The sequence below is a fragment of the Ursus arctos genome, unplaced genomic scaffold (genome assembly GCF_023065955.2).
Source record: "Ursus arctos isolate Adak ecotype North America unplaced genomic scaffold, UrsArc2.0 scaffold_3, whole genome shotgun sequence".
NCBI classification, from domain to species: Eukaryota; Metazoa; Chordata; class Mammalia; order Carnivora; family Ursidae; genus Ursus; species Ursus arctos.
The window spans coordinates 45913851-45934013 of NW_026622985.1; the positions used below are offsets into that span (position 1 = coordinate 45913851).

The 20163-nt window shown below is 39.0% G+C and overlaps 1 protein-coding gene across 5 annotated transcripts in view; it reads right to left on the reverse strand.

Annotated features, from left to right (window-relative positions):
* CRPPA (CDP-L-ribitol pyrophosphorylase A) overlaps positions 1-20163 on the reverse strand; it is a 305622-nt gene that overhangs the window by 203830 nt on the left and 81629 nt on the right. For all 5 annotated transcript variants that reach the window (XM_057304543.1, XM_057304542.1, XM_057304541.1 and 2 more), the window contains one exon: positions 4294-4398. In XM_057304543.1, the coding sequence (XP_057160526.1) occupies positions 4294-4398 (105 nt within the window). The remainder of the gene's footprint in view (positions 1-4293; positions 4399-20163) is intronic.

Sequence of the window (20163 nt, forward strand, 5' to 3'; positions counted from 1 at the left end):
TCAAGGCCAGCGCTCAGGGCCCCACAGCTGCCCCTCACCTAGTTAAGCTCAATTTTTGTCCTTCTTTGTGTGTTTATGCAATAATTCATCTGAGTCAAGTGTGTAACTAAAAAAAAAAGAATACTCAATATAGGAGAAACCTGAAACTCAGAGCCAGAGTCAGTTTTCTGACTCCACGGCCAGGCCCCCCTCAGCTGCCTCAAGGTGGGTTCCAGAGGAAATTATCACACCCACCTGTGTCACTCTGTGTTAACGATATAGTAACTTAGACTTTTCAGAGCCTCACGTAAGCCTCATCTTACACGAATCAGACAACACTTAGTCTCCATCTTTCCTATCTTTTAACCTGTAAGAAAATGAGTATGTAGCTCCAATAATTATAAGTCAGAAAATCCTAAATTTTAAAAAATATAGTATGTTTATTAGATACAGATTTAGATTTGGGGAAGTATCTGTTTTATTTATTTCCATTTCATAAATTAGGTCTGTCTAGAAAATATTTCTTTCCTCTAGACTGGATGACTAGATGATAATCTCTTAAAAGAAAAAATGTTACCACACTGTATTTTTGAGATTTAAAAGAAGTGAGACTATTTTTTTTTAAGATCTTATTTATTTGTCAGAGAGAGAGAGAGAGAGCATGAGCATGCACAAGCAGGGGGAGCAGCAGGCAGAGGAGAAGCAGGCTCCCTGCTGAGCAAGGAGTCCAATGTGGGACTCTTTCCCAGGACCCTGGGATCATGACCTGAGCCAAAGGCAGACACTTAACTGACTGAGCCACCCAGGCGTTTTCATTTTTAAACAAAGATGCCATAATACTTGGATCTTAAAAAAAAAAAAAAGAAAAAAGAAAAAAGAAAGGTCCCCATCGAAAGGATTCCTGAAGTCAGTTATTTCAATAATATGTGATGACTCAAATACTTCAGAAACTCCTCCTAAACAAGTATTTTCAGACAATAAACACAGTTTAATTTCTTCAATACCTGGTTATAAATCTTTTATGCCCCAAGGATAGTTGTAACATTTAGAAACAAAAAGTCTGTTCAATTAGTTCTGTATACTGTGGAAAGTGAGCAAGTATTTAAGTATATTGGGACAAAAATATGGTACAATTATAAATTAAAGGAATAGAAGTTTTTATGTCCAGTGGATGAAATTTTGTCAAACAAGTGTGTTCACTAAGGTCTGGCAAGGCACCACCCCTCAGGGAAAGCTGAAGTCCCAGAAATCAGTCCTGTTCTCTTCTGTGATTGGCTAGTCTTTGTACATGGAGAGTGGGGGATGTCCTCTACCCTGCATGGTGATTTAAAACAATTAATGCTTCCTCCAGGCCCCAAAAGAGCCACTGCAAGAGGTGTGACATAACTCTGAACATTTAATTCTTGCATTTACTTCTACAAAAGAGTATGTAAAACACAAAATAACCCTCCCGGGATTTCTGGTAGCAGTTCAAATAGTCCCACACGTAGGCATGAGACATTTCTAGTCATTCCTCACACCACTGTGGGGACAAACTTCCTGACTTCTGAGGGCTAAGGGAAGGTATCCTGGATCCGTGTTTCAGAATCCTCCCTTGCCTTACTTTTTATGGTAGTAAAATGCCTCCTGAAATGCTTTTTCACCGTTTCAAGATTTATGAATCATGAGCCACGTAGCTGGCTCAGCCACCTGAGTTCAGTACTGGTTTTAGCCTCACTATACTAAATTTTTTTTCAGATTCCAATTTTTTAAAATGGTAGCACTTTTGGTGTTAGTATAGACTTAGAACACTAATCTCTAAGTGTAGACTCCATTGCTTTGGTTTTAACAGAAATTGAATAACTCTTATCCTTACAAAATGCCAAGACCACAAAATTAAATGAGAAGCGTACACTGAAGACAATTCATACAGTGTCCTGAAGAAGCTAAAGAGGACTACCCCAAAAGCTAGGAAAGTATGGGAGAGAAGGAAAAAGGGGGTGGGGGAAGATGCTGAGAGACAGGAGACAGAAAGAAGAAACAGGGACCCTACAACTGCAGTACTTGCACTCAAAATTATTTCACCTCAATTATCAGAAAAAAATATAGTACCTAAAAAAAAACCACCTAACTGCCATTCGAAAGACCTTTTTGCCCAATCCATTGCACTGTGTGCCCTTTTAGAATCCAAGATCCCATTATTCAAACATTGTAAAGGATGGGGCTTTTCCCACCCCATCCCTCCCAGTTTGGAAAGTGATACTAGAATGATGGTCCTTCGGGGGCCCAAGTGTGTGAAATGTTTATTAATTTCCTAGGGTTCCTGTAACAAAGTACCATAAATTGGGTGGCTACTAGTTTATTCTCTCACACTACTGGAGGCTAGAAGTCCCAAATCCAGGTGTCAGCAGGGCCATGCCCCCTCTGAAGGCTTTAATATATTAAAGAACCCTTCCTGGCCTCTTCCTACTTTACTGTGCTTGCCAGCCATCGTTGGCTTTCCTTTGCTTCTAGATGCAGCACCGTAGTCCCTACCTCCATCGTCACTGGCATTCTCCCTTTCTCTCTCCCCCTCCTTCTATTTGTAGAACTCAGGGCCTACTCTATGCCAGCATGACCTCAACTGAACTTTATCAGATCTATAAAGACACTCTTTAAATAAGGCCTCATTCCCAAGTGCCAATGTTAGAACTTGAATATCCCTTCATAGGGGACACAGTTCAACCCACAACAGCATGATGAAATGACTCACCATGATGAGAGGAGGAGAAGCCCTGGGAAAGCCAATCCCTGCCTTAGTGCAGACAGTCGGTGCCCATGAAAGGGAAGCAGAGCACCAAGACGTGAGAACTAATGCTGTGTCACACACACACAAAAAATCTAAAACAAAATTGAAATAAATTTGTGAGGAACAAGTGGAAAATTTCAAGAGCGATGTGTTACTTTCCTCTCATCTGCACATCTCAGGGGGCTTGACAAATTTCAAAAAGGCTCTGTACACCCACAGAAACAGATCACCACACACCCTAAGACATCAAAACTGAGGCCAGAGAGTAGTAATTGAACATGTGAGTAGCAATAAAACTTGTTTGCGAGTTTCCACTTCCCTTTGCCGTTGCCTACAAATTAAGTCCAGCCCACAGTCAAAGGGGTTGTACAGAGATGTGAGTCAGGATATGTAACAAAACATCTAATTGGTAAACAACGTAGTCCTCACAATATGTTTCCTACCATCAGAGCCATAGACAGAAAAGGATACAAAAAATAAATAAAATGTTTGTCTGCTGGGTTGAAGACATTTGGATACCCTTAACAATAATACTACACGAATTTTCTCCACCGGCAATTATCCAGACATACCAGTATTTTGTACTTTCAGAACATTTTAAGTATATTGAGACAATCTTAGCATACAGCAAGGCCCATCGCGATACTGTACAAAATACCTAATGAACTTACAGGGCTTTCTGTTTTGTTTTTAAGTCAATGAGAAAATATGCTTTTGGATTCATATCACCTTAGTTAGGATGAATCTTTCCTAATCAGATTTAGGTGGATGCTTTATAAAGATTTCATCCCATATTTCAAAAGCAGCAATACTTCAAAAAATAAAACTACCCTACCTTCTTTCAGGATATACTGTTCAATTCAACACATTTCTACCTTCAGAACAAAGGAAAGCCACACTGTAAAACACTCCAGCCTCCGCAGGAAGCTTTCACGTGTTAGTGCTACACTCACTTCATTCCCTCGAAAACAAAGAAGTCTGTACCTAGGAATCAAACCTTACCATATTCAAGAGTCTAACTCCTCACTGAGGCTGCCAAGTGGGTCCAGTCACTCATCCCACTAAGTCATAACTACAGCAGATATTTCTTGAACCCCGTTAAGTTAGAGCTACCACCCCCCAGGGCCTGGAAGGAAACGTTGTTACTGTGGAAAGCTGAGTTGCAGCCTCAAACCAATGGAGTTCAAGGAAACGGAATATAAGAATATATACAGAGAGAGAAGAAAAAAAATTCAATAAAACCATCTTATTAGCTAAAATGGAATTTGTTTGAATAAATTATCTCAAAGTGAATTTTCTGCAAACAAAGAAATACAAATGATACACACTTTGATGCTCAGGAAACCCAGTGAAACTCTCAGTACTTTAATGTATACATACATGCATACCTTTATATCTCAAAATACTGTTTTAGTATGAAGCCAAGCATTTCTATACTACTTGTCCATTTTCTTAAGCACCTCTAAAGTGTTTATACTTGTAGAATGTGTCTTAGGAATGACATATAAACACAGTCAAGACCCAGAGCAAAATGGCAACTTCCTTACCTTCCAGAGGTCAGGAGATCCCTCCACAAGTTTGGCATTAATGTGACCATATTTTAGAGCCAACTGCAAACACTCAGTTCCAAATTCCAAGTCATAGTCACTACACTGGGTAGGAAAAAAAAAAAGTTTCAATATATTGTTATGTAAAACTTTATTTCATAATCAATATATAAAAGGAAGGGCCTAGAGAACTCACAAACTCTTCGATTAGCTACTTTTCCTATGGAACAGGAAGTTCATCAAGTTCCATAATAATTGTCCCTACTCCCTAAATGTCAAAAGATATACGAAGTAGGTAAGTTGCATCCTTAAGTTTTGAACTTCCTCAATAGTTTCAGGAGTCAAATAAATAGAATACTTTTTTTGATTATTACCTTTCCAAATATGTTTCTAAAATGCCTTAAAGTATGGCCGAAATTTCTTTATCAAGATTTTATCTAGGGGTCAGAAAAAGATGGCGGAGAGGTAGGGGACCTTTTTTCAGCTGGTCCCCTGAATCGAGCTGGGTATCTACCAGATCATCCTGAACATCCACGAAATCAGCGAGAGGTAGGAAGATACAACTGGATCTCTACAAACAAACATCTCCAGTGCTGAGTACGGAGGTAAGAAGCGGGGAGCTGAGAATCCGCACACAGATATCGGAAGATAAAAGGAAGGGGGAGGGAGCTGCCATGCTCCAGCGCCGGGAAGCAGTAGCCACCTGCACTGTGGAGCAGGCCGGACTCACGGACCAGCACCGCGAGAGCACACTGAGACCGTGAGCCTGGGAACGAGCACGTGACCAAACAGAAAACCGGAGCTGCAGAGCGCTCATTGGAACCGGACTGAAACCGGGAGCTTGGGAGCGCATGCGCGACCAGACTGAAAAACCGGAGCTCTGAAGTGCTCACTGGAACCGGACTGAAACCAGGAGCTCGGGAGCATGCGCGAGACCAGACTGAAAACCCAAGCTCTGGAGTGTACCCTCGAACTAGACTGAAACTGGGAGCGTGTGCTGGGAACTGGGGGCCACTGGCGGTGTTAGAAGCACAAAGGACAGAGACGTGCTGGCCCTGGGAGTGAGGACTGCAAGGGTGGCTGTGGGGCACACAACCCGGGATGCTGCAGGGTTTCTGGCAGCACCGACAGAAACAGAGTTAAAGTGGCCAGGAGAGCTCAGTGGAGTGCAGTCTGCGATCTCTCTGTTCTGAGACAGAGGCTAGGATACGGCCACTGTTGCTCTGACTCTCAGAAGAATCACAAAAAACCAGGGAAAGCCGCCATAGAACAAAAGCCTGGAAATACCAGTTCACATTGTGCCCATCCCCACCCCCCTTCACAGGGGACAGGGCAACTAAACCCAAACAGGGTTGCCTGAGTATCAGCATGGCAGGCCCCTCCCCCCAGAAGGCAGGCTGAAAAATCAAGAAGCCCACATCCCTAAGGTCCCTATAAAACAAGTGCACATTGCTTGGGTCCCGGTCAATAATCTGAGCTCTGTACATCCCAGCAACCTCTCCTCATCAGAATGACAAGGAGGAGAAATCCACCCCTCCACAAAGAAAAGATAGAGTCTGTGGCCTCTGCCACAGAACTGATGGATATGGATATAACCAAATTGTCAGAAATGGAGTTCAGAGTAACAATGGTCAAGATGATGTGTAGGCTTGAAAAAAAATATGAACGAAAATATTAACGAGAATATAGAATCTCTAAGAGCAGAAATGAGAGCGAATCTGGCAGAAATTTAAAATGCTATGAATCAAGTGCAGTCTAATTTAGATGCTCTGATGGCCACGGTAAATGCGGCAGAAGAACGAATTAGTGAATTGGAAGATGGGATGGTAGAAGAGAAGGAAAAAACGGAAACATGGCTCAAAAAAATCCAATCTCAATAAAGTAGATTATGGGAAATTACTGACTCAATGAAACGTTCCAATGTCATAATCATTGGCATCCCTGAGGCAGTGGAGAAAGAGAGGTCTAGAAGAGATATTTGAACAAATTGTAGCTGAGAACTTCCCTAATCTGGCAAAGGAAACAAGCATTCATGTCCAAGAGGCAGAAAGGACCCCTCCTAAGGTCAATGAGAACAGATCTACACCACATTAAATCATAGCTCAATTCGCAAACATTAGATCCAAGGACACAATCTTGAAAGTGGCCAGGGGGAAGAGAATCTTCACGTACAGAGGGAGCAACATCAGAATGACGTCAGACTTATCTACAGAAACCTGGCAAACCAGGAAAGGTTGGCAAGACTAACTGAGAAGAACATGCAGCCAAGGATCCTTTATCCAGCAAGGCTGTCATTCAGAATTGATGGAGAGACAAGCACCTTCCAAGACTGGCAGAAACTGAAAGAATATGTGCCCACCAAGCCAGCCCTACAAGAAATATTAAGGGAGGGGGCGCCTGGGTGGCACAGCGGTTAAGCATCTGCCTTCAGCTCAGGACGTGATCCCGGCATTATGGGATCGAGCCCCACATCAGGCTCTTCCGCTATGACACTCCTTCTTCCTCTCCCACTCCCCCTGCTTGTGTTCCCTCTCTTGCTGGCTGTCTCTATCTCTGTCGAATAAATAAAATCTTTAAAAAAAAAAAAAAGAAATATTAAGGGAGGGTTCTAGAAAAGTAAAAAGACCCCAAGAGTGATACAGAATTTTACAGTCAATAGAAACAAAGACTTCACAGGACACGCGACATCAGTAAAATCATATCTCTCAATAATCACTCTCAATGTGAATGGCCTAAATGCTCCCATAATGCCACAGGGTTGCAGACTGGATAAAAAGACATGACCCATCCATTTGCTGTCTACAAGAGACTCATTTTGAACCTAAAAATACATCCAGACTGAAAATGAAGGGATGGAAAACCATCTTTCATGCCAATGGACCTCAAAAGAAAGCTTGGGTAGCAATTCTCATATCAGACAGATTAGATTTTAAACTAAAGACTGTAGTTAGAGATACAGAAGGACACTATATTATTCTTAAAGGATGTATCCAACAAGTGGATATGACAATTATAAATATCTATGCCCCCAACAGGGGAGCAGCTAGATACACAAGCCAACTCTTAACCAGAATAAAGAGACATATAGATAATAATACATTAATAGTAGGGGACCTCAACACTCCAGTCGAAGCAATAGACAGACCACCTAAGCAGAAAATCAACAAAAAAACAAGAGCTTTGAATGACATACTGGACCTCATAGATATATACAGAACACTACACCCCAGAACAACAGAATACTCATTCTTTTCGAATGCACATGGAACTTTCTCCAGAATAGACCATATACTGGGTCACAAAACAGGTCTCAACCAATACCAAAAGACTGAGATTGTTCCCTGCATATTCTCAGACCACAATGCTTTGAAACTGGAACTCAATCATAAGCAAAAATTTGGAAGAAACTCAAACACTTGGAAACTAAGAACAATCCTGCTCAAGAATGATTGGGTAAACCAGGAAATTAAAAATCTGTTTAAACAATTTTTAGAGACCAATGAGAATGAAAACACATTGGACCAAAACCTACGGGACACTGCAAAGGCAGTCCTAAGGGGAAAATACATAGCCATCCAAGCCTCACTCAAAAGAATAGAAAAATCTAAAATGCAGTTTTTATATTCTCACCTCAAGAAGCTGAAGCTAGAACAGAAGAACAGGCCTAACCCACGCGTGAGAACGCAGTTGATCAAGATTAGAGCAGAGATCAATGAGTTAGAAACCAGGAGCACAGTAGAGCAGATCAATAGAACTAGAAGCTGGTTCTTTGAAAGAATAAATAAGATCGAAAAGCCACTGGCCAGACTTATTCAAAAGAATAGAGAAAGGACCCAAATTAATAAAATTATGAGTGAAAGGGGAGAGATCACAACCAACACCAATGAAACTGGAAGGATCATTAGAAACTTTTATCAACAGCTTTATGTCAATAAATTAAACAACCTGGAAGAAATGGACGCCTTCCTGTAAACCTATAAACTACCAAGACTGAAACAGGAAGAAATTGATTATTTAAACAGACTGATTAATTATGAAGAGATTGAAGCAGTGATCAAAAACCTCCCCAAAAACAAGAGTCCAGGGCCTGACGGATTCCCAGGAGAATTCTACCAAACATTCAAAGAAGAAATAATACCTATTCTCCTGAAGCTGTTTCCAAAAAAAAGAAACAGAAGAAAAATTCCCAAACTCATTCTATGAGGCCAGTATTACCCTGATCCCCAAACCAGGCAAAGACCCCATCAAAAAGGAGAATTACAGACCGATTTCCCTGATGAATATGGATGCCATAATTCTCAATAAGATCCTAGCTAATAGGATCCAACAGTACATTAAAAGGATTATCCATCAAGACCAAGTGGGATTCATACCTGGGTTGCAATCGTGGTTCAACATTCACAAAACGATCAGTGTGATAGATCATATCAACAAGAAAAGAGTCAAGAACCATATGATCCTCTCAATTGATGCAGAGAAAGCATTTGACAAAATACAGCATCCTTTCCTGATCAAAACACTTCAGAGTGTAGGGATAGAGGGTACATTCCTCAATTTCATAAAAACCATCTATGAAAAGCCTACAGCAAATATCATTCTCAATGGGGAAAAGCTGGAAGCCTTTCCCTTAAGATCAGGAACACGACAAGAATGCCTACTCTCGCCATTATTATTCAACATAGTACTAGAAGTCCTTGCAACAGCAATCAGACAACAAAAAGGGATAAAAGGTATCCAAATTGGCAAAGAAGAAGTCAAACTCTCTTCGCAGATGACATGATACTTTATATAGAAAACCCAAAAGACTCCACCCCCTAAACTACTAGAACTTATAGAGCAATTCAGTAATGTGGCGGGATACAAAATCAATGCTCAGAAATCAGTTGCATTTCTATACACGAACAATGAGACTGAAGAAAGAGAAATTAGGGAATCCATTCCATTTACAATAGCACCATAAATCATATGTTATCTCAGAATTAACTTAACCAGAGACGTAAAGGATCTATATTCCAGAAACTACAAATCACTCTTGAAAGACATTGAAGAAGACACAAGAAGTTGGAAAAATATTCCATGCTCATGGATCGGAAGAATTAACATAGTTAAAATGTCTATGCTACCCAGAGCAATCTACACTTTCAATGCCATCCCAATCAAAATACCAATGACATTTTTCAAAGAACTGGAACAAACAGCCCTTAAATTTGTGTGGAACCAGAAAGGGCCCGAATCGCCAAGGAATTGTTGAAAAGGAAAAACAAAGCTGGGGGCATCACATTGCCAGATTTCAAGCTACACTACAAAGCTGTGATCACAAAGACAGCATGGTACTGGCATAAGAACAGACACATAGACCAATGGAACAGAATAGAGAACCCAGAAATGGACCCTCGGCTCTTTGGGCAACTAATCTTTGACAAAGCAGGAAAAAACATCCAGTGGAAAAAAAGACAATCTCTTCAATAAATGGTGCTGGGAAAATTGGACAGCTACATGCAAAAGAATGAAACTTGACCACTCTCTCACATCATACACAAAGATAAACTCCAAATGGATGAAAGACCTCGATGTGAGACAGGAATCCATCAAAATCATAGAGGAGAACAGTAACCTCTTTGACATCGGCCACAGCAACTTTTTTCATGACACATCTCCAAAGGCAAGAGAAACAAAAGAAAAAATGAACTTGTGGGACTTCATCAAGATAAAAAGCTTCTGCACAGCCAAGGAAACAGTCTAAAAAACTAAGAGGCAGCCCACAGAATGGGAGAAGATATTTGAAAATGACACTACAGATAAAAGACTGGTATCCAAGATCTACAAAGAACTTCTCAAACTCAATACACGAGAAACAAATAAATCAAAAAATGGGCAGAAGATATGAACAGACACTTTTCCAATGAAGACATACAAATGGCTAACAGACACATGAAAAAATGTTCAAGATCATTAGCCATCAGGGAAATTCAAATCAAAACCACACTGAGATACCACCTTACACCAATTAAAATAGCAAAAATTGATGAGAAACAACAGATGTTGGAGAGGATGTGGAGAAAGGGGATCCCTCTTACACTGCTGGTGGGAATGCAAGTTGGTGCAGGCACTCTGGAAAATAGTATGGAGGTTCCACAAAAAGTTAAAAATAGAGCTACCCTATGAACCAGCCAAGTTGGTGCAGGCACTCTGGAAAACTGTATGGAGGTTCCACAAAAAGTTAAAAATAGAGCTACCCTATGAACCAGCCATTGAACCAGTATTTACCCCAACGATATGAATGTAGTGAAGAGAAGGGCCATATGCACTCCAATGTTCATAGCAGCATTGTCCACAATAGCTAATACATGAATGGAGCCGATATGCCCTTCAACAGATGACTGGATAAAGAAGATGTGGTCCATATACACAATGGAATATTACTCAGCCATCAGAAAGAACAATTACCCAACATTTGCAGCAACATGGATGGGACTGGAGGAGATTATGCTAAGTGAAAGAAGTCAAGCAGAAAAAGACAATTATCATATGGTTTCACTCATTTATGGAACATAAGAAATAGGAGGAAGATTGGTAGGAGAAGGAAGGGAAGAATGAAGGGGGGGGTAAACAGAAGGGGGAACGAACCACGAGAGACTATGGACTCTGGGAAACAAACTGAGGGCTTCAGAGGGGAGAGGGGTGGGAGACTGGGACAGGCCAGAGATGGGTATTAAGGAGGGCACATATTGCATGGAGCACTGGGTGTTATACGCAAATAATGAAACATGGAACACTACATCAAAAACTAAGAATGTACTGTATGATGACTAACATAATAAAAAATTATTATTAAAAGAAAAATCTCCTTAAGAAAAGAAGAAAATATCCCCATTTGATTGATGAAGAAGCTGAGAAGCAAAGGATTTTATTTTTTTTTTAAGAATAAAATAGCATTTTCCTTTTATTTTTTTTTTTTATTTTTTTTTTTTAATGATTTTTTATTATATTATGTTAGTCACCATACAGTACATCCCCGGTTTCCGATGTAAGGCTCGATGATTCATTAGTTGTGTATAACACCCAGTGCACCATGCAATACGTGCCCTCCTTACTACCCATCACCGGTCTATCCCATTCCCCCACCCCCCTCCCCTCTGAAGTCCTCAGTTTGTTTCTCATAGTCCATAGTCTCTCATGTTTCATTCCCCCTTCTGATTACCCCCCCTTTCTTTATCCCTTTCTTCCCCTACCGATCATCCTAGTTCTTATGTTCCATAGATGAGAGAAATCATATGATAGTTGTCTTTCTCTGCTTGACTTATTTCACTTAGCATTATCTCCTCCAGTGCTGTCCATGTTGTAGCAAATGTTGAGAACTCGTTCTTTCTGATAGCTGAGTAATATTCCATCGTATATATGGACCACAACTTCTTAATCCAGTCATCTGTTGAAGGGCATCTCGGCTCCTTCCACAATTTAGCTATTGTGGACATGAGAAGCAAAGGATTTTAAAGATTGAATGTCAGGTGTCTTGTCTTCCAAACACAGGAGTCTTTGGTAAAGGAGACAAAGTTCCCCCATGCATTCTTAGTTTGTCAAGATGTTGCCTTGTAATAAAAATTGTAAAATTAAAAAAAAAGATTTTATCTAACAAATATATGTATCCATTGAACTCCAACGCCTATACTATATTTATAGTAAGATATTTCCAAGTCACTGCTTTTGTTCATTTTAATATTTTACATGTCAATACATCATGTCTTAAAAATTTATATTTTGATTCTGAATATGAAAACAGTTCAGTATTCCATTATTAGACAAAAATGGAAAGGCCTGGGGCACGTGGGTGACTCAGTCAGTTTAGCATCCCGCTCTTGGTTTTGGCTCAGGTCATAATCTCAGGGTCATGAAATCGAGCCCCACATTGGGCTCCATACTCAGCTGGGAGTCAGCTTGAGATTCTCTCCCCGTGGCCCTCTCCCCGCTTGTGTGCATTCTCTCTCTCTCTCTCAAATAAATAACCAAAAAAAAAAAAAAAAAGGAAAGGCCTCTCATAGACTGAATAAAGTACAAGCAACATTTTTTAAGCATTTTAAGCAAAACCATTAAAATGACCAGTATAATTCAGCTGAACAATACTGTGTGCTGATCACGTCCAAGCTTTATATTAAGGAGCAGCATTTAAAGATAAATGAGATGTGTATTAGGTACCCAAGGAAGTCAAATTTTTTTTTTCTATCTTTTTTTTTTTAAGATTTTATTTATTCGAAAGAGAGAGATCACAAGCACTGGGGATGGGCAGAGGGAGAAGTAGACTCTGCTGAGCAGGGAGCCCAATGCAAAGCTCAGCTCGATCCCAGGACCCTGAGATCACGACCTGAGCCAAAGGCAGTCACTTAACTGACTGAGCCACCCAGGTGCCCCAAGGACTCAAATCTTAAAGAGGAAGCTGATCTATAACAAATATTTTGGAAAGACTATGATAAATGCAACACTAGAAGAATATCTACAAGTAGACCAGGAGATAAAATATTTAATTCTGTGTGAAGGCACTGGAGAGAAATTTCAAAGGAAATTATCTCTGATCTCATTCTAAAGCCTGAATAAAACTGGAAAGAGGTATACCTTTAGGGCAAAAGGTGGCATACAAACATAGAAGTTTTAGACATCTGACAGATTTATGTTTTAGAACAAACATACCCAAGTAAGGAAGACTGCAGGAAGGCCACAAATATCAGTATGCCATTTAGCACCTATTGCCAGGGCAGCTTCGCTGTACTAGAGTTTCCAAAAATTCTAACTTTAACGGTTTGTTAAGGTAATGGAGAAGAAAATAGAACCACCAAATGTACATAGTCTCAAATTGACCAGAATGGTATCTCAGCATAAATCTTCTATTCTGATACACTACTTAACATCACATATTTCTTAGTGTAATTTTTAAAAAAGTATTATCAACATGAGTTATATTTAAGTAAGACAAATGCTAAGCCTCTTCTTTGCACTTCCAACATCTGTACAGACTCGTTTAGCAGTATGTGAGATCTACATACAGTCAACAGAATGCTCTCTTTAACACATGGTCAACTCCCAACGATGACCAGCGATAACCCTCTTCCTGACTCTTTTCAGAGGCAAGATACTGAACACATTTGTGGAAAGCCTTAAAAGTGCTCACAAAATACATGTTGAGAGGAGACCACAGGACAGGTATTTCCTCCTGTGTTAGGTGGTGAAAAGAGAATTACTTGATGCTCTACTCCTGCCAGTCACATGTTGTACCAGCCAAGATGGCAGCAGCCCACAAACTGTATGAAGTCTTTAGGATACCAGTCACTAGAATCAATGGGAAACACAGAAAGTTCTGGGTCAGGGATATATGAAATACATTCCAAAAACCGAGGCTGAGCAATCTTGGCAGAAAGAGTAGCCTGAATTTGTCATTCATCGTATAGACTACTATTACAACTATTTAGGGGGGGGTTTGGTAATTTCTACAATAAAAATTTTATTTTTGCAGTAAGGTCAAAAAAATACATGCTTAATAACCTACTAAATTCTGAATTTCTACCTTTCTCAGTAACACTGATGATGACTACTACTTTTGTGTAAGAGATGGAAAACTGGAAAAAGTAATGTTCCTTCCTGAAGAAAAATCATATAAACTACAAAACCCTAACTTTTTCTTGAACCCACCATAGGTGAGGTCACAAGATGACCAAGTAGCCTTAAATCTAAGAAAAGGCATGCCTCCCCCAAGGACAGAGAGGATGCCATCACCAGCTCACCTAGGATACAGCACAAGAACAAGAGATAGCAGATGCCATACAAGCAGGTAAGAAGGAATAAATAGAGAATTTCAACACATTGCTAAGTACTGAGTGAAGGTAACTACGAGAATACAGAACCTCCGGAAGTCACATACTCAATAGGAGTGTTTACACCCTTACAGGCTTCCCTTCAGTAACCTATGACTATGGGCTAATGAATAGCATATTACTATTTGAAGGAGACTGTGACTACATGTACATTCTACACTCAAGGCATACACTAAATGTTCTTAAGTTAAAAATAAATCGGTAAGATAGAATCATTAAAAAATGAGAAATTAACACAGAGGCAGGCAGACATAGAGAAAAACAGAACATATGGAACAAATAGGAAACAACTAGGACAACAGATTTTATATCAAGAAAGTTAATCAGTGTGTAATTGCTGAAAATTTTTATCTTTATCATGGCAATCAGCATGGGGATCATAATAATATCACAGATAACATAACATCCACATACTGATGCTAAGAGCCCCCTGCCCCCTTAAACTTGAAGCCCAAAAGAATGCCAAGCAATAATCCTCCCAGGCAGAAGCTCTAAGGATACTTTTGTCAGAGATCCCCAAATACAGTCCATCTCAAAGTCAAAGTCAAAAAGCTCCACCTACACAACCCACCAACTCCAATCAGTCTCCAACACATAAACAAGACCAGAAAACCCAGATTTAACTGAAACCCAAGACTAACATGAAATGTAAGGTCAAAAAGGCAAAAAATAAAATCTTTTGGAGGAACTCCGCAGTTAAAAAAAGACTTCAGCATGATAAATGAGAAAGTGTTTACACTCATAAAATAGGATGTTAATTAAAAGGGTGGAAAATACAGAAAAAAAAAAAAAAAAAAAAAAAAAAAAACAGTGACCACAAAGCCCAATGTGTTAGAAAGAAAGAAAGAAAGAAAAGAAAGAAAGAAAAAGAAAAACTAGAAAAAAAGAAAAAGAGTAGGAGAAAGAACCAAGTATTTAAAAAAAAAAATAATTGGGGCGCCTGGGTGGCACAGCGGTTAAAAGTCTGCCTTCGGCTCAGGGCGTGATCCCGGCGTTATGGGATCGAGCCCCACATCAGGCTCTTCCGCTATGAGCCTGCTTCTTTCTCTCCCACTCCCCCTGCTTGTGTTCCCTCTCTCACTGGCTGTTTCTATCTCTGTCAAATAAATAAATAAAATCTTTTAAAAAATAAAATAAAATAAAAAAATAATTAAGAACATGAGTTTCCAAATTAAAAAGTCTCAAAGAATGTAGAAGCTAATGGATGATAATACACCAAACCCAATTAACAGCAACAACAAAAGGTCTCCTAAAAAGCAGGAACCCAAATTGGTTGAGACATAATAGCAATAATGAAAATTAGAAAAACAATGGAACATTTTCTCCATAATTTTGAAAATAATCATCATCAATATAAAACTAGACTTCAAGAAAACTTATTTTATCACCTGAGGATAGAATATGGATTTCTACGAACACTGAAGATCTCAACAAAATTTTAGTTCCTATGCACTATTTTCATTCCAAGCTTCATAGGCTTTGCTTTTTAGAGCAGTTCTAGGTTCCCAGCAAAGTTGAACAGGAAGTCCAGGTGTTTCCCACATGTCCCCTACCCCCACATACTCTTAGCTTCCCCCACTACCAAAGCTCTACACCAGAGTGGTACATTTGTTAAAATCAGTGACCCTACACCAACACATCATCATCACCCCAAGTCCACAGTTTACACTAGGATTCCCTCAGTGTTTCTACATTTTATGAGTTGGCACAAATGTATAACAATGTACATCCATCATTTTGGTCTCCTAAAGAGTACTTTCACCACATTTAAAATTCTCTGCACTCCTCAGACTGGCTTTTTTCCCCCCACATAATGACATGCATTTCAATTTCCTCTATGTCTTTCACGTCTTCATAGGTCATTTTTTGCCCCAGATAACATTCCATTTGCTGGATGTACCAGTTTATGTATATACATTCACCTACTGAGGAACATCTTGGTTGCTTTCTGGTTTTGGCAATTATGAAAAAAGCTGGTATAAACACTCACATGTAGATTTTTGTGTAAACCTAAGATTTCAATTCATTTGAGTAAATACGAAGAAGTACAATTACTGGATCATATGGTAGGAATATGTTTAGTTTTATAAGAAAACTGTCAAATGGTCTTCCCAAGTGAATGTGCTGTCTTGCACTCTCACTAGCAATGAATGAGAATTCCTGTTACTCCATATTCTCACAAGCATTAGGTGATGGCATTCTAAATTTTGGCCATTTGGATAGATGAGTAGTCAAAGCTCATTGCTTTAATTTGCATTTACATAACAACATGGGGGTGTGGAGCAACCATACTTATTTGCCATCTGTATATCTTCTTTGGTGAGCTACCAATTGAGGTTTTTTACCCTCTTATTGAGTTTTTCTTATTGAGTTTTGATAGTTTTAATATGTTTTGGATAAAACTACTTTATCACATGTGTCTTTTATAGGTATATTCTCTCCCCGCTTGGCTTGGCTTGTCATTTGTTTTTTAGGGTGACCTTGGCAGAACACGAGTTTTTAATTTTAATGAAGTCCAGCTTATCAATTCTTTTGTAGATCGTGCCTTTGGCATTTAATCTAGAAAGGTATCACCATACCCAAGGTCAACTAAGTTTTATCCTCTCTCCTAGGAGTTTTCTGGTTTTTTCCTTTACACTCAGGTCTATAATCCCTTCAGAATTTTTGTAAAAGATATAAGTTTGTGTATTCTTCCACCTACTAGACAGTCCTGATTACTGTAGCTTTCCAGTAAGTCATGAACTTGAGTAGTGTCAGTCCTCCAACTTTATCCTTCAATACTGCGCTGGCTGTTCTGCATCTTTTGCCTCTCCATATAAGCTCTAAAATCAGTTTACATCTACACAAAACTTGCTGGGTTTTTCACTGGGATTGTTTTGAGTCTATAGACCACATTGAAAGAAATGACATCTGGGTAGTATTAAGTCCTCCTATTCATGAACACGGAATAGATATCAATTTATTCAGTTCTTTAATTTTGCTTAGAGTTTTGTAGTTTTCCTCCTATGGATCTAATATATACTTGGGCAGATTTTTAAGTATTTTATTTGTGGGGCACTAAATGCAAATGATGCATTTAATTTCAAGTTTCACCTGTTCGTTGCTATTACATAAGAAAGTGATACACTGTTGTTCATTAACCTTGAATTACACAACTTTACTACAATAGCTTATTTCCAGTTTAATTCTTAGTGATTTTCTTCAAAGACAATTATGTCATCTGCAAAGAACGTTTTATTTTGCCTTTCCCAGAGTACTTATTTCCTTTTCTTATTAACTAAGAATTCTAGTACAATGTTAAAAAGGAATCATGAGAGTTCGTTTTTGCCTCGTTGCTGATCTCAGTGGAAAAGCTTCGAGTTTATCATTAAGTATGGTGTTAGCAGGGGTGCCCGGGTGGCTCAGTTTGTTGAGCATCTGACTCGACTTCAGCTCAGCTCATGATCTCGGATTTGGGCCCCGCATTGGGCTCCCCACTCAGCAGGAAGTCTACTTGTCTCCCTCTCTCACCCCACTCGCGTGCCCACTCTCTCTAAAATAAATCTTTAAAAAAGAAAAAAGTATGATGTTGGCTGTAGGTTTTTTGTACCTAATCTTTATCAAATTGAGGAAGTGCTCCCTCTATTCTAGTTTGCTAATATTTTACTATGAATAGCTGCTTGATTTTGTCAAATACTTTTCTTGCATATATTGTAATATTTTTTTTCTTCCTCAGCCTGCAGATGTGATGTACCGTAGCTGATTTTTTATAGATGAACTAGCTTTGAATACCTGGGATAAAGCTCACTGGGCTGATGTCTTTAATTCTTTACATGCATTCTTCAATTCTACTTGCTGATGTTTTGTTGAGGATTTTTACATTTATGTTCATGACAATGGGCTGTTTTCTTATCATGTCTTTATCCACTTATACTATTAGGCTGGCATCAGAATGAGTTAGCAATCCCTCCTTCTGCTTCCATCTTCTATGAGAGAATATAGAGAATTGAAATAATTTCTTCTTTAAACATCTGTTCGATTTTACAAGTGAGTGCATCTGGATTTCAGGCTATTTTAGGAAATTGATTCTATTTCTTTCATAGACATAAGCCTACTCAGTTTGTCTATTCTCATGTGAACTGGTGGATTGTTTCTCTCACGTCATCATTCCATTTCATCTAGGGTATCGACTTTGAGGACAGGGTTGTTCATATTATTCCTATTTCTATCAGTTCTATGAAGATGTCTCCTATTTCCCGTCTGGGTTAGTAATTTGAGTATGCTCTTCTTTGTGTGGTGTAGTTACTCTACTAATTTTTTCAAAAAGTCAGCTTTTTGGTTTGATTGTTTTCTTAGTTTTCCATTTCATTCATCCCTGCTCTAGTTTTTACCATCTTTCTCTGCTTACTCTGGAATATATTTGCTGTTTTCCTAATTCCCGAGTATGCAGTTTTAGATTTTCAGTTGGATGTTGCTTCTTTTCTACCATGTACATTCAACACCATGTATTTCCCTTTAAGGACTGCTTCTGCTGTATTTAAAAATAAGTGTTTTCATTTGTGTTTAGTTCAAAATATTTTAAATTTCACTTGTGTCTGTGAGGACAGCAGTTTGCCCTGTGGCCTCACTTCTGATGGCTCTAAAAAAGAATTGCTGATTTTTCAATTTGCTCAACTTGTCAGTTGTTTTTAGAAAGGAGTGACAGTTTCTAAGCTCTTTACAGGCATAGGAAAGCAGAAGTTTTCCCCATGCACTCTTTCTCAGGCCATGGTGCTCCATAAAATTGGAGAGTATAATGGGTCAACTGAAGACCTAAGATATAGAAAGCAGGATATCCTAACACAGTAGTGAAGCAGAGTCTCAAGATGATTGCTATGCACAAGGCAGAATGAGAAACCAAGTAAGAGAAGGCCCTGTGCCTCCTCAGGAAGGGGCCTACAAATGGAAAGAAATGCGCAGACGTAGTTTAATAATGAAGAGAATCTCTTTGGAAGGTCTCAGGACAAACTGCCTCTAAGAAGGAAGACCAAGGTACAGAGTTGACACACAGGCTTTCTTTTTACCCTTACTACATGTACACTGTCCTTGTGTATCATACTGAAAAAAATCATGTAACATTTATACAGTATAATGTTATATGAAACGTGAGTATTCCCAAGAAACAGATGTTTCTGAGTTAAGGATTTTGTTTCAAAACACATATATTTCGGGGTGCCTGGGTGGCTCAGTCATTAAGCATCTGCCTTCGGCTACCAGGGTCCTGGGATCAAGCCCTGCATCAGGCTCCCTGCTCAGTGGGAAGCCTGCTTCTCCCTCTCCCACTCCCCCTGCCTGTGTTCCCTTCTCCTCTCTGTGTCTCTGTCAAATAAATAAAATCTTTAAAACAAAACAAAAAACAATATATTTCATACTTTCAACAAACCAATCTAATATTCTGATAATTAAGTTACAGAACATTTAAAAATCTAAACACTGAATTTGAAAATAACAGTTTATGTGTATTACTCTATTACAAAACATGAACTCTGGCATCATAGTAAATAAAAGGTATTTTCAATTTCTTTTAACAATTTGAAGAAATTTGCAAACTGTATATTAAAATGTATAACAATTCCTTAAATGGGTTTGCTGAATTGATGGAAGTATATGTATACTCTCATGAATGTGAGCCCTATTGCCAAGTGTTCAAGAGCATGGACAGTGAGGTCAACTGGAGTCAGTTGGATCCCAGCTATGATCTTTCCACATGACAAGTTGTGGAGAAGGTATTTAAGTCATCTGTTCCTGTTTGTTCCATTTTAAGAAATGGAGAATGAGAATTATTAAAAGGAACAGACACGTGAGGTGTCTGGTTTAGTGTCTAGTTTATGGCCATTCCTTGATAAAGGCTGGATACTGGTTATGAATTTAGATAACTATACAAATCGGGATTTAACACGTAGCCAGAAGCTTTTTGATAACATCTAATGTTTATGTAAAGTTCTATTTCTTCTGTACCAATATTGGAGTAGCTCTGACCATGTGTACTGAT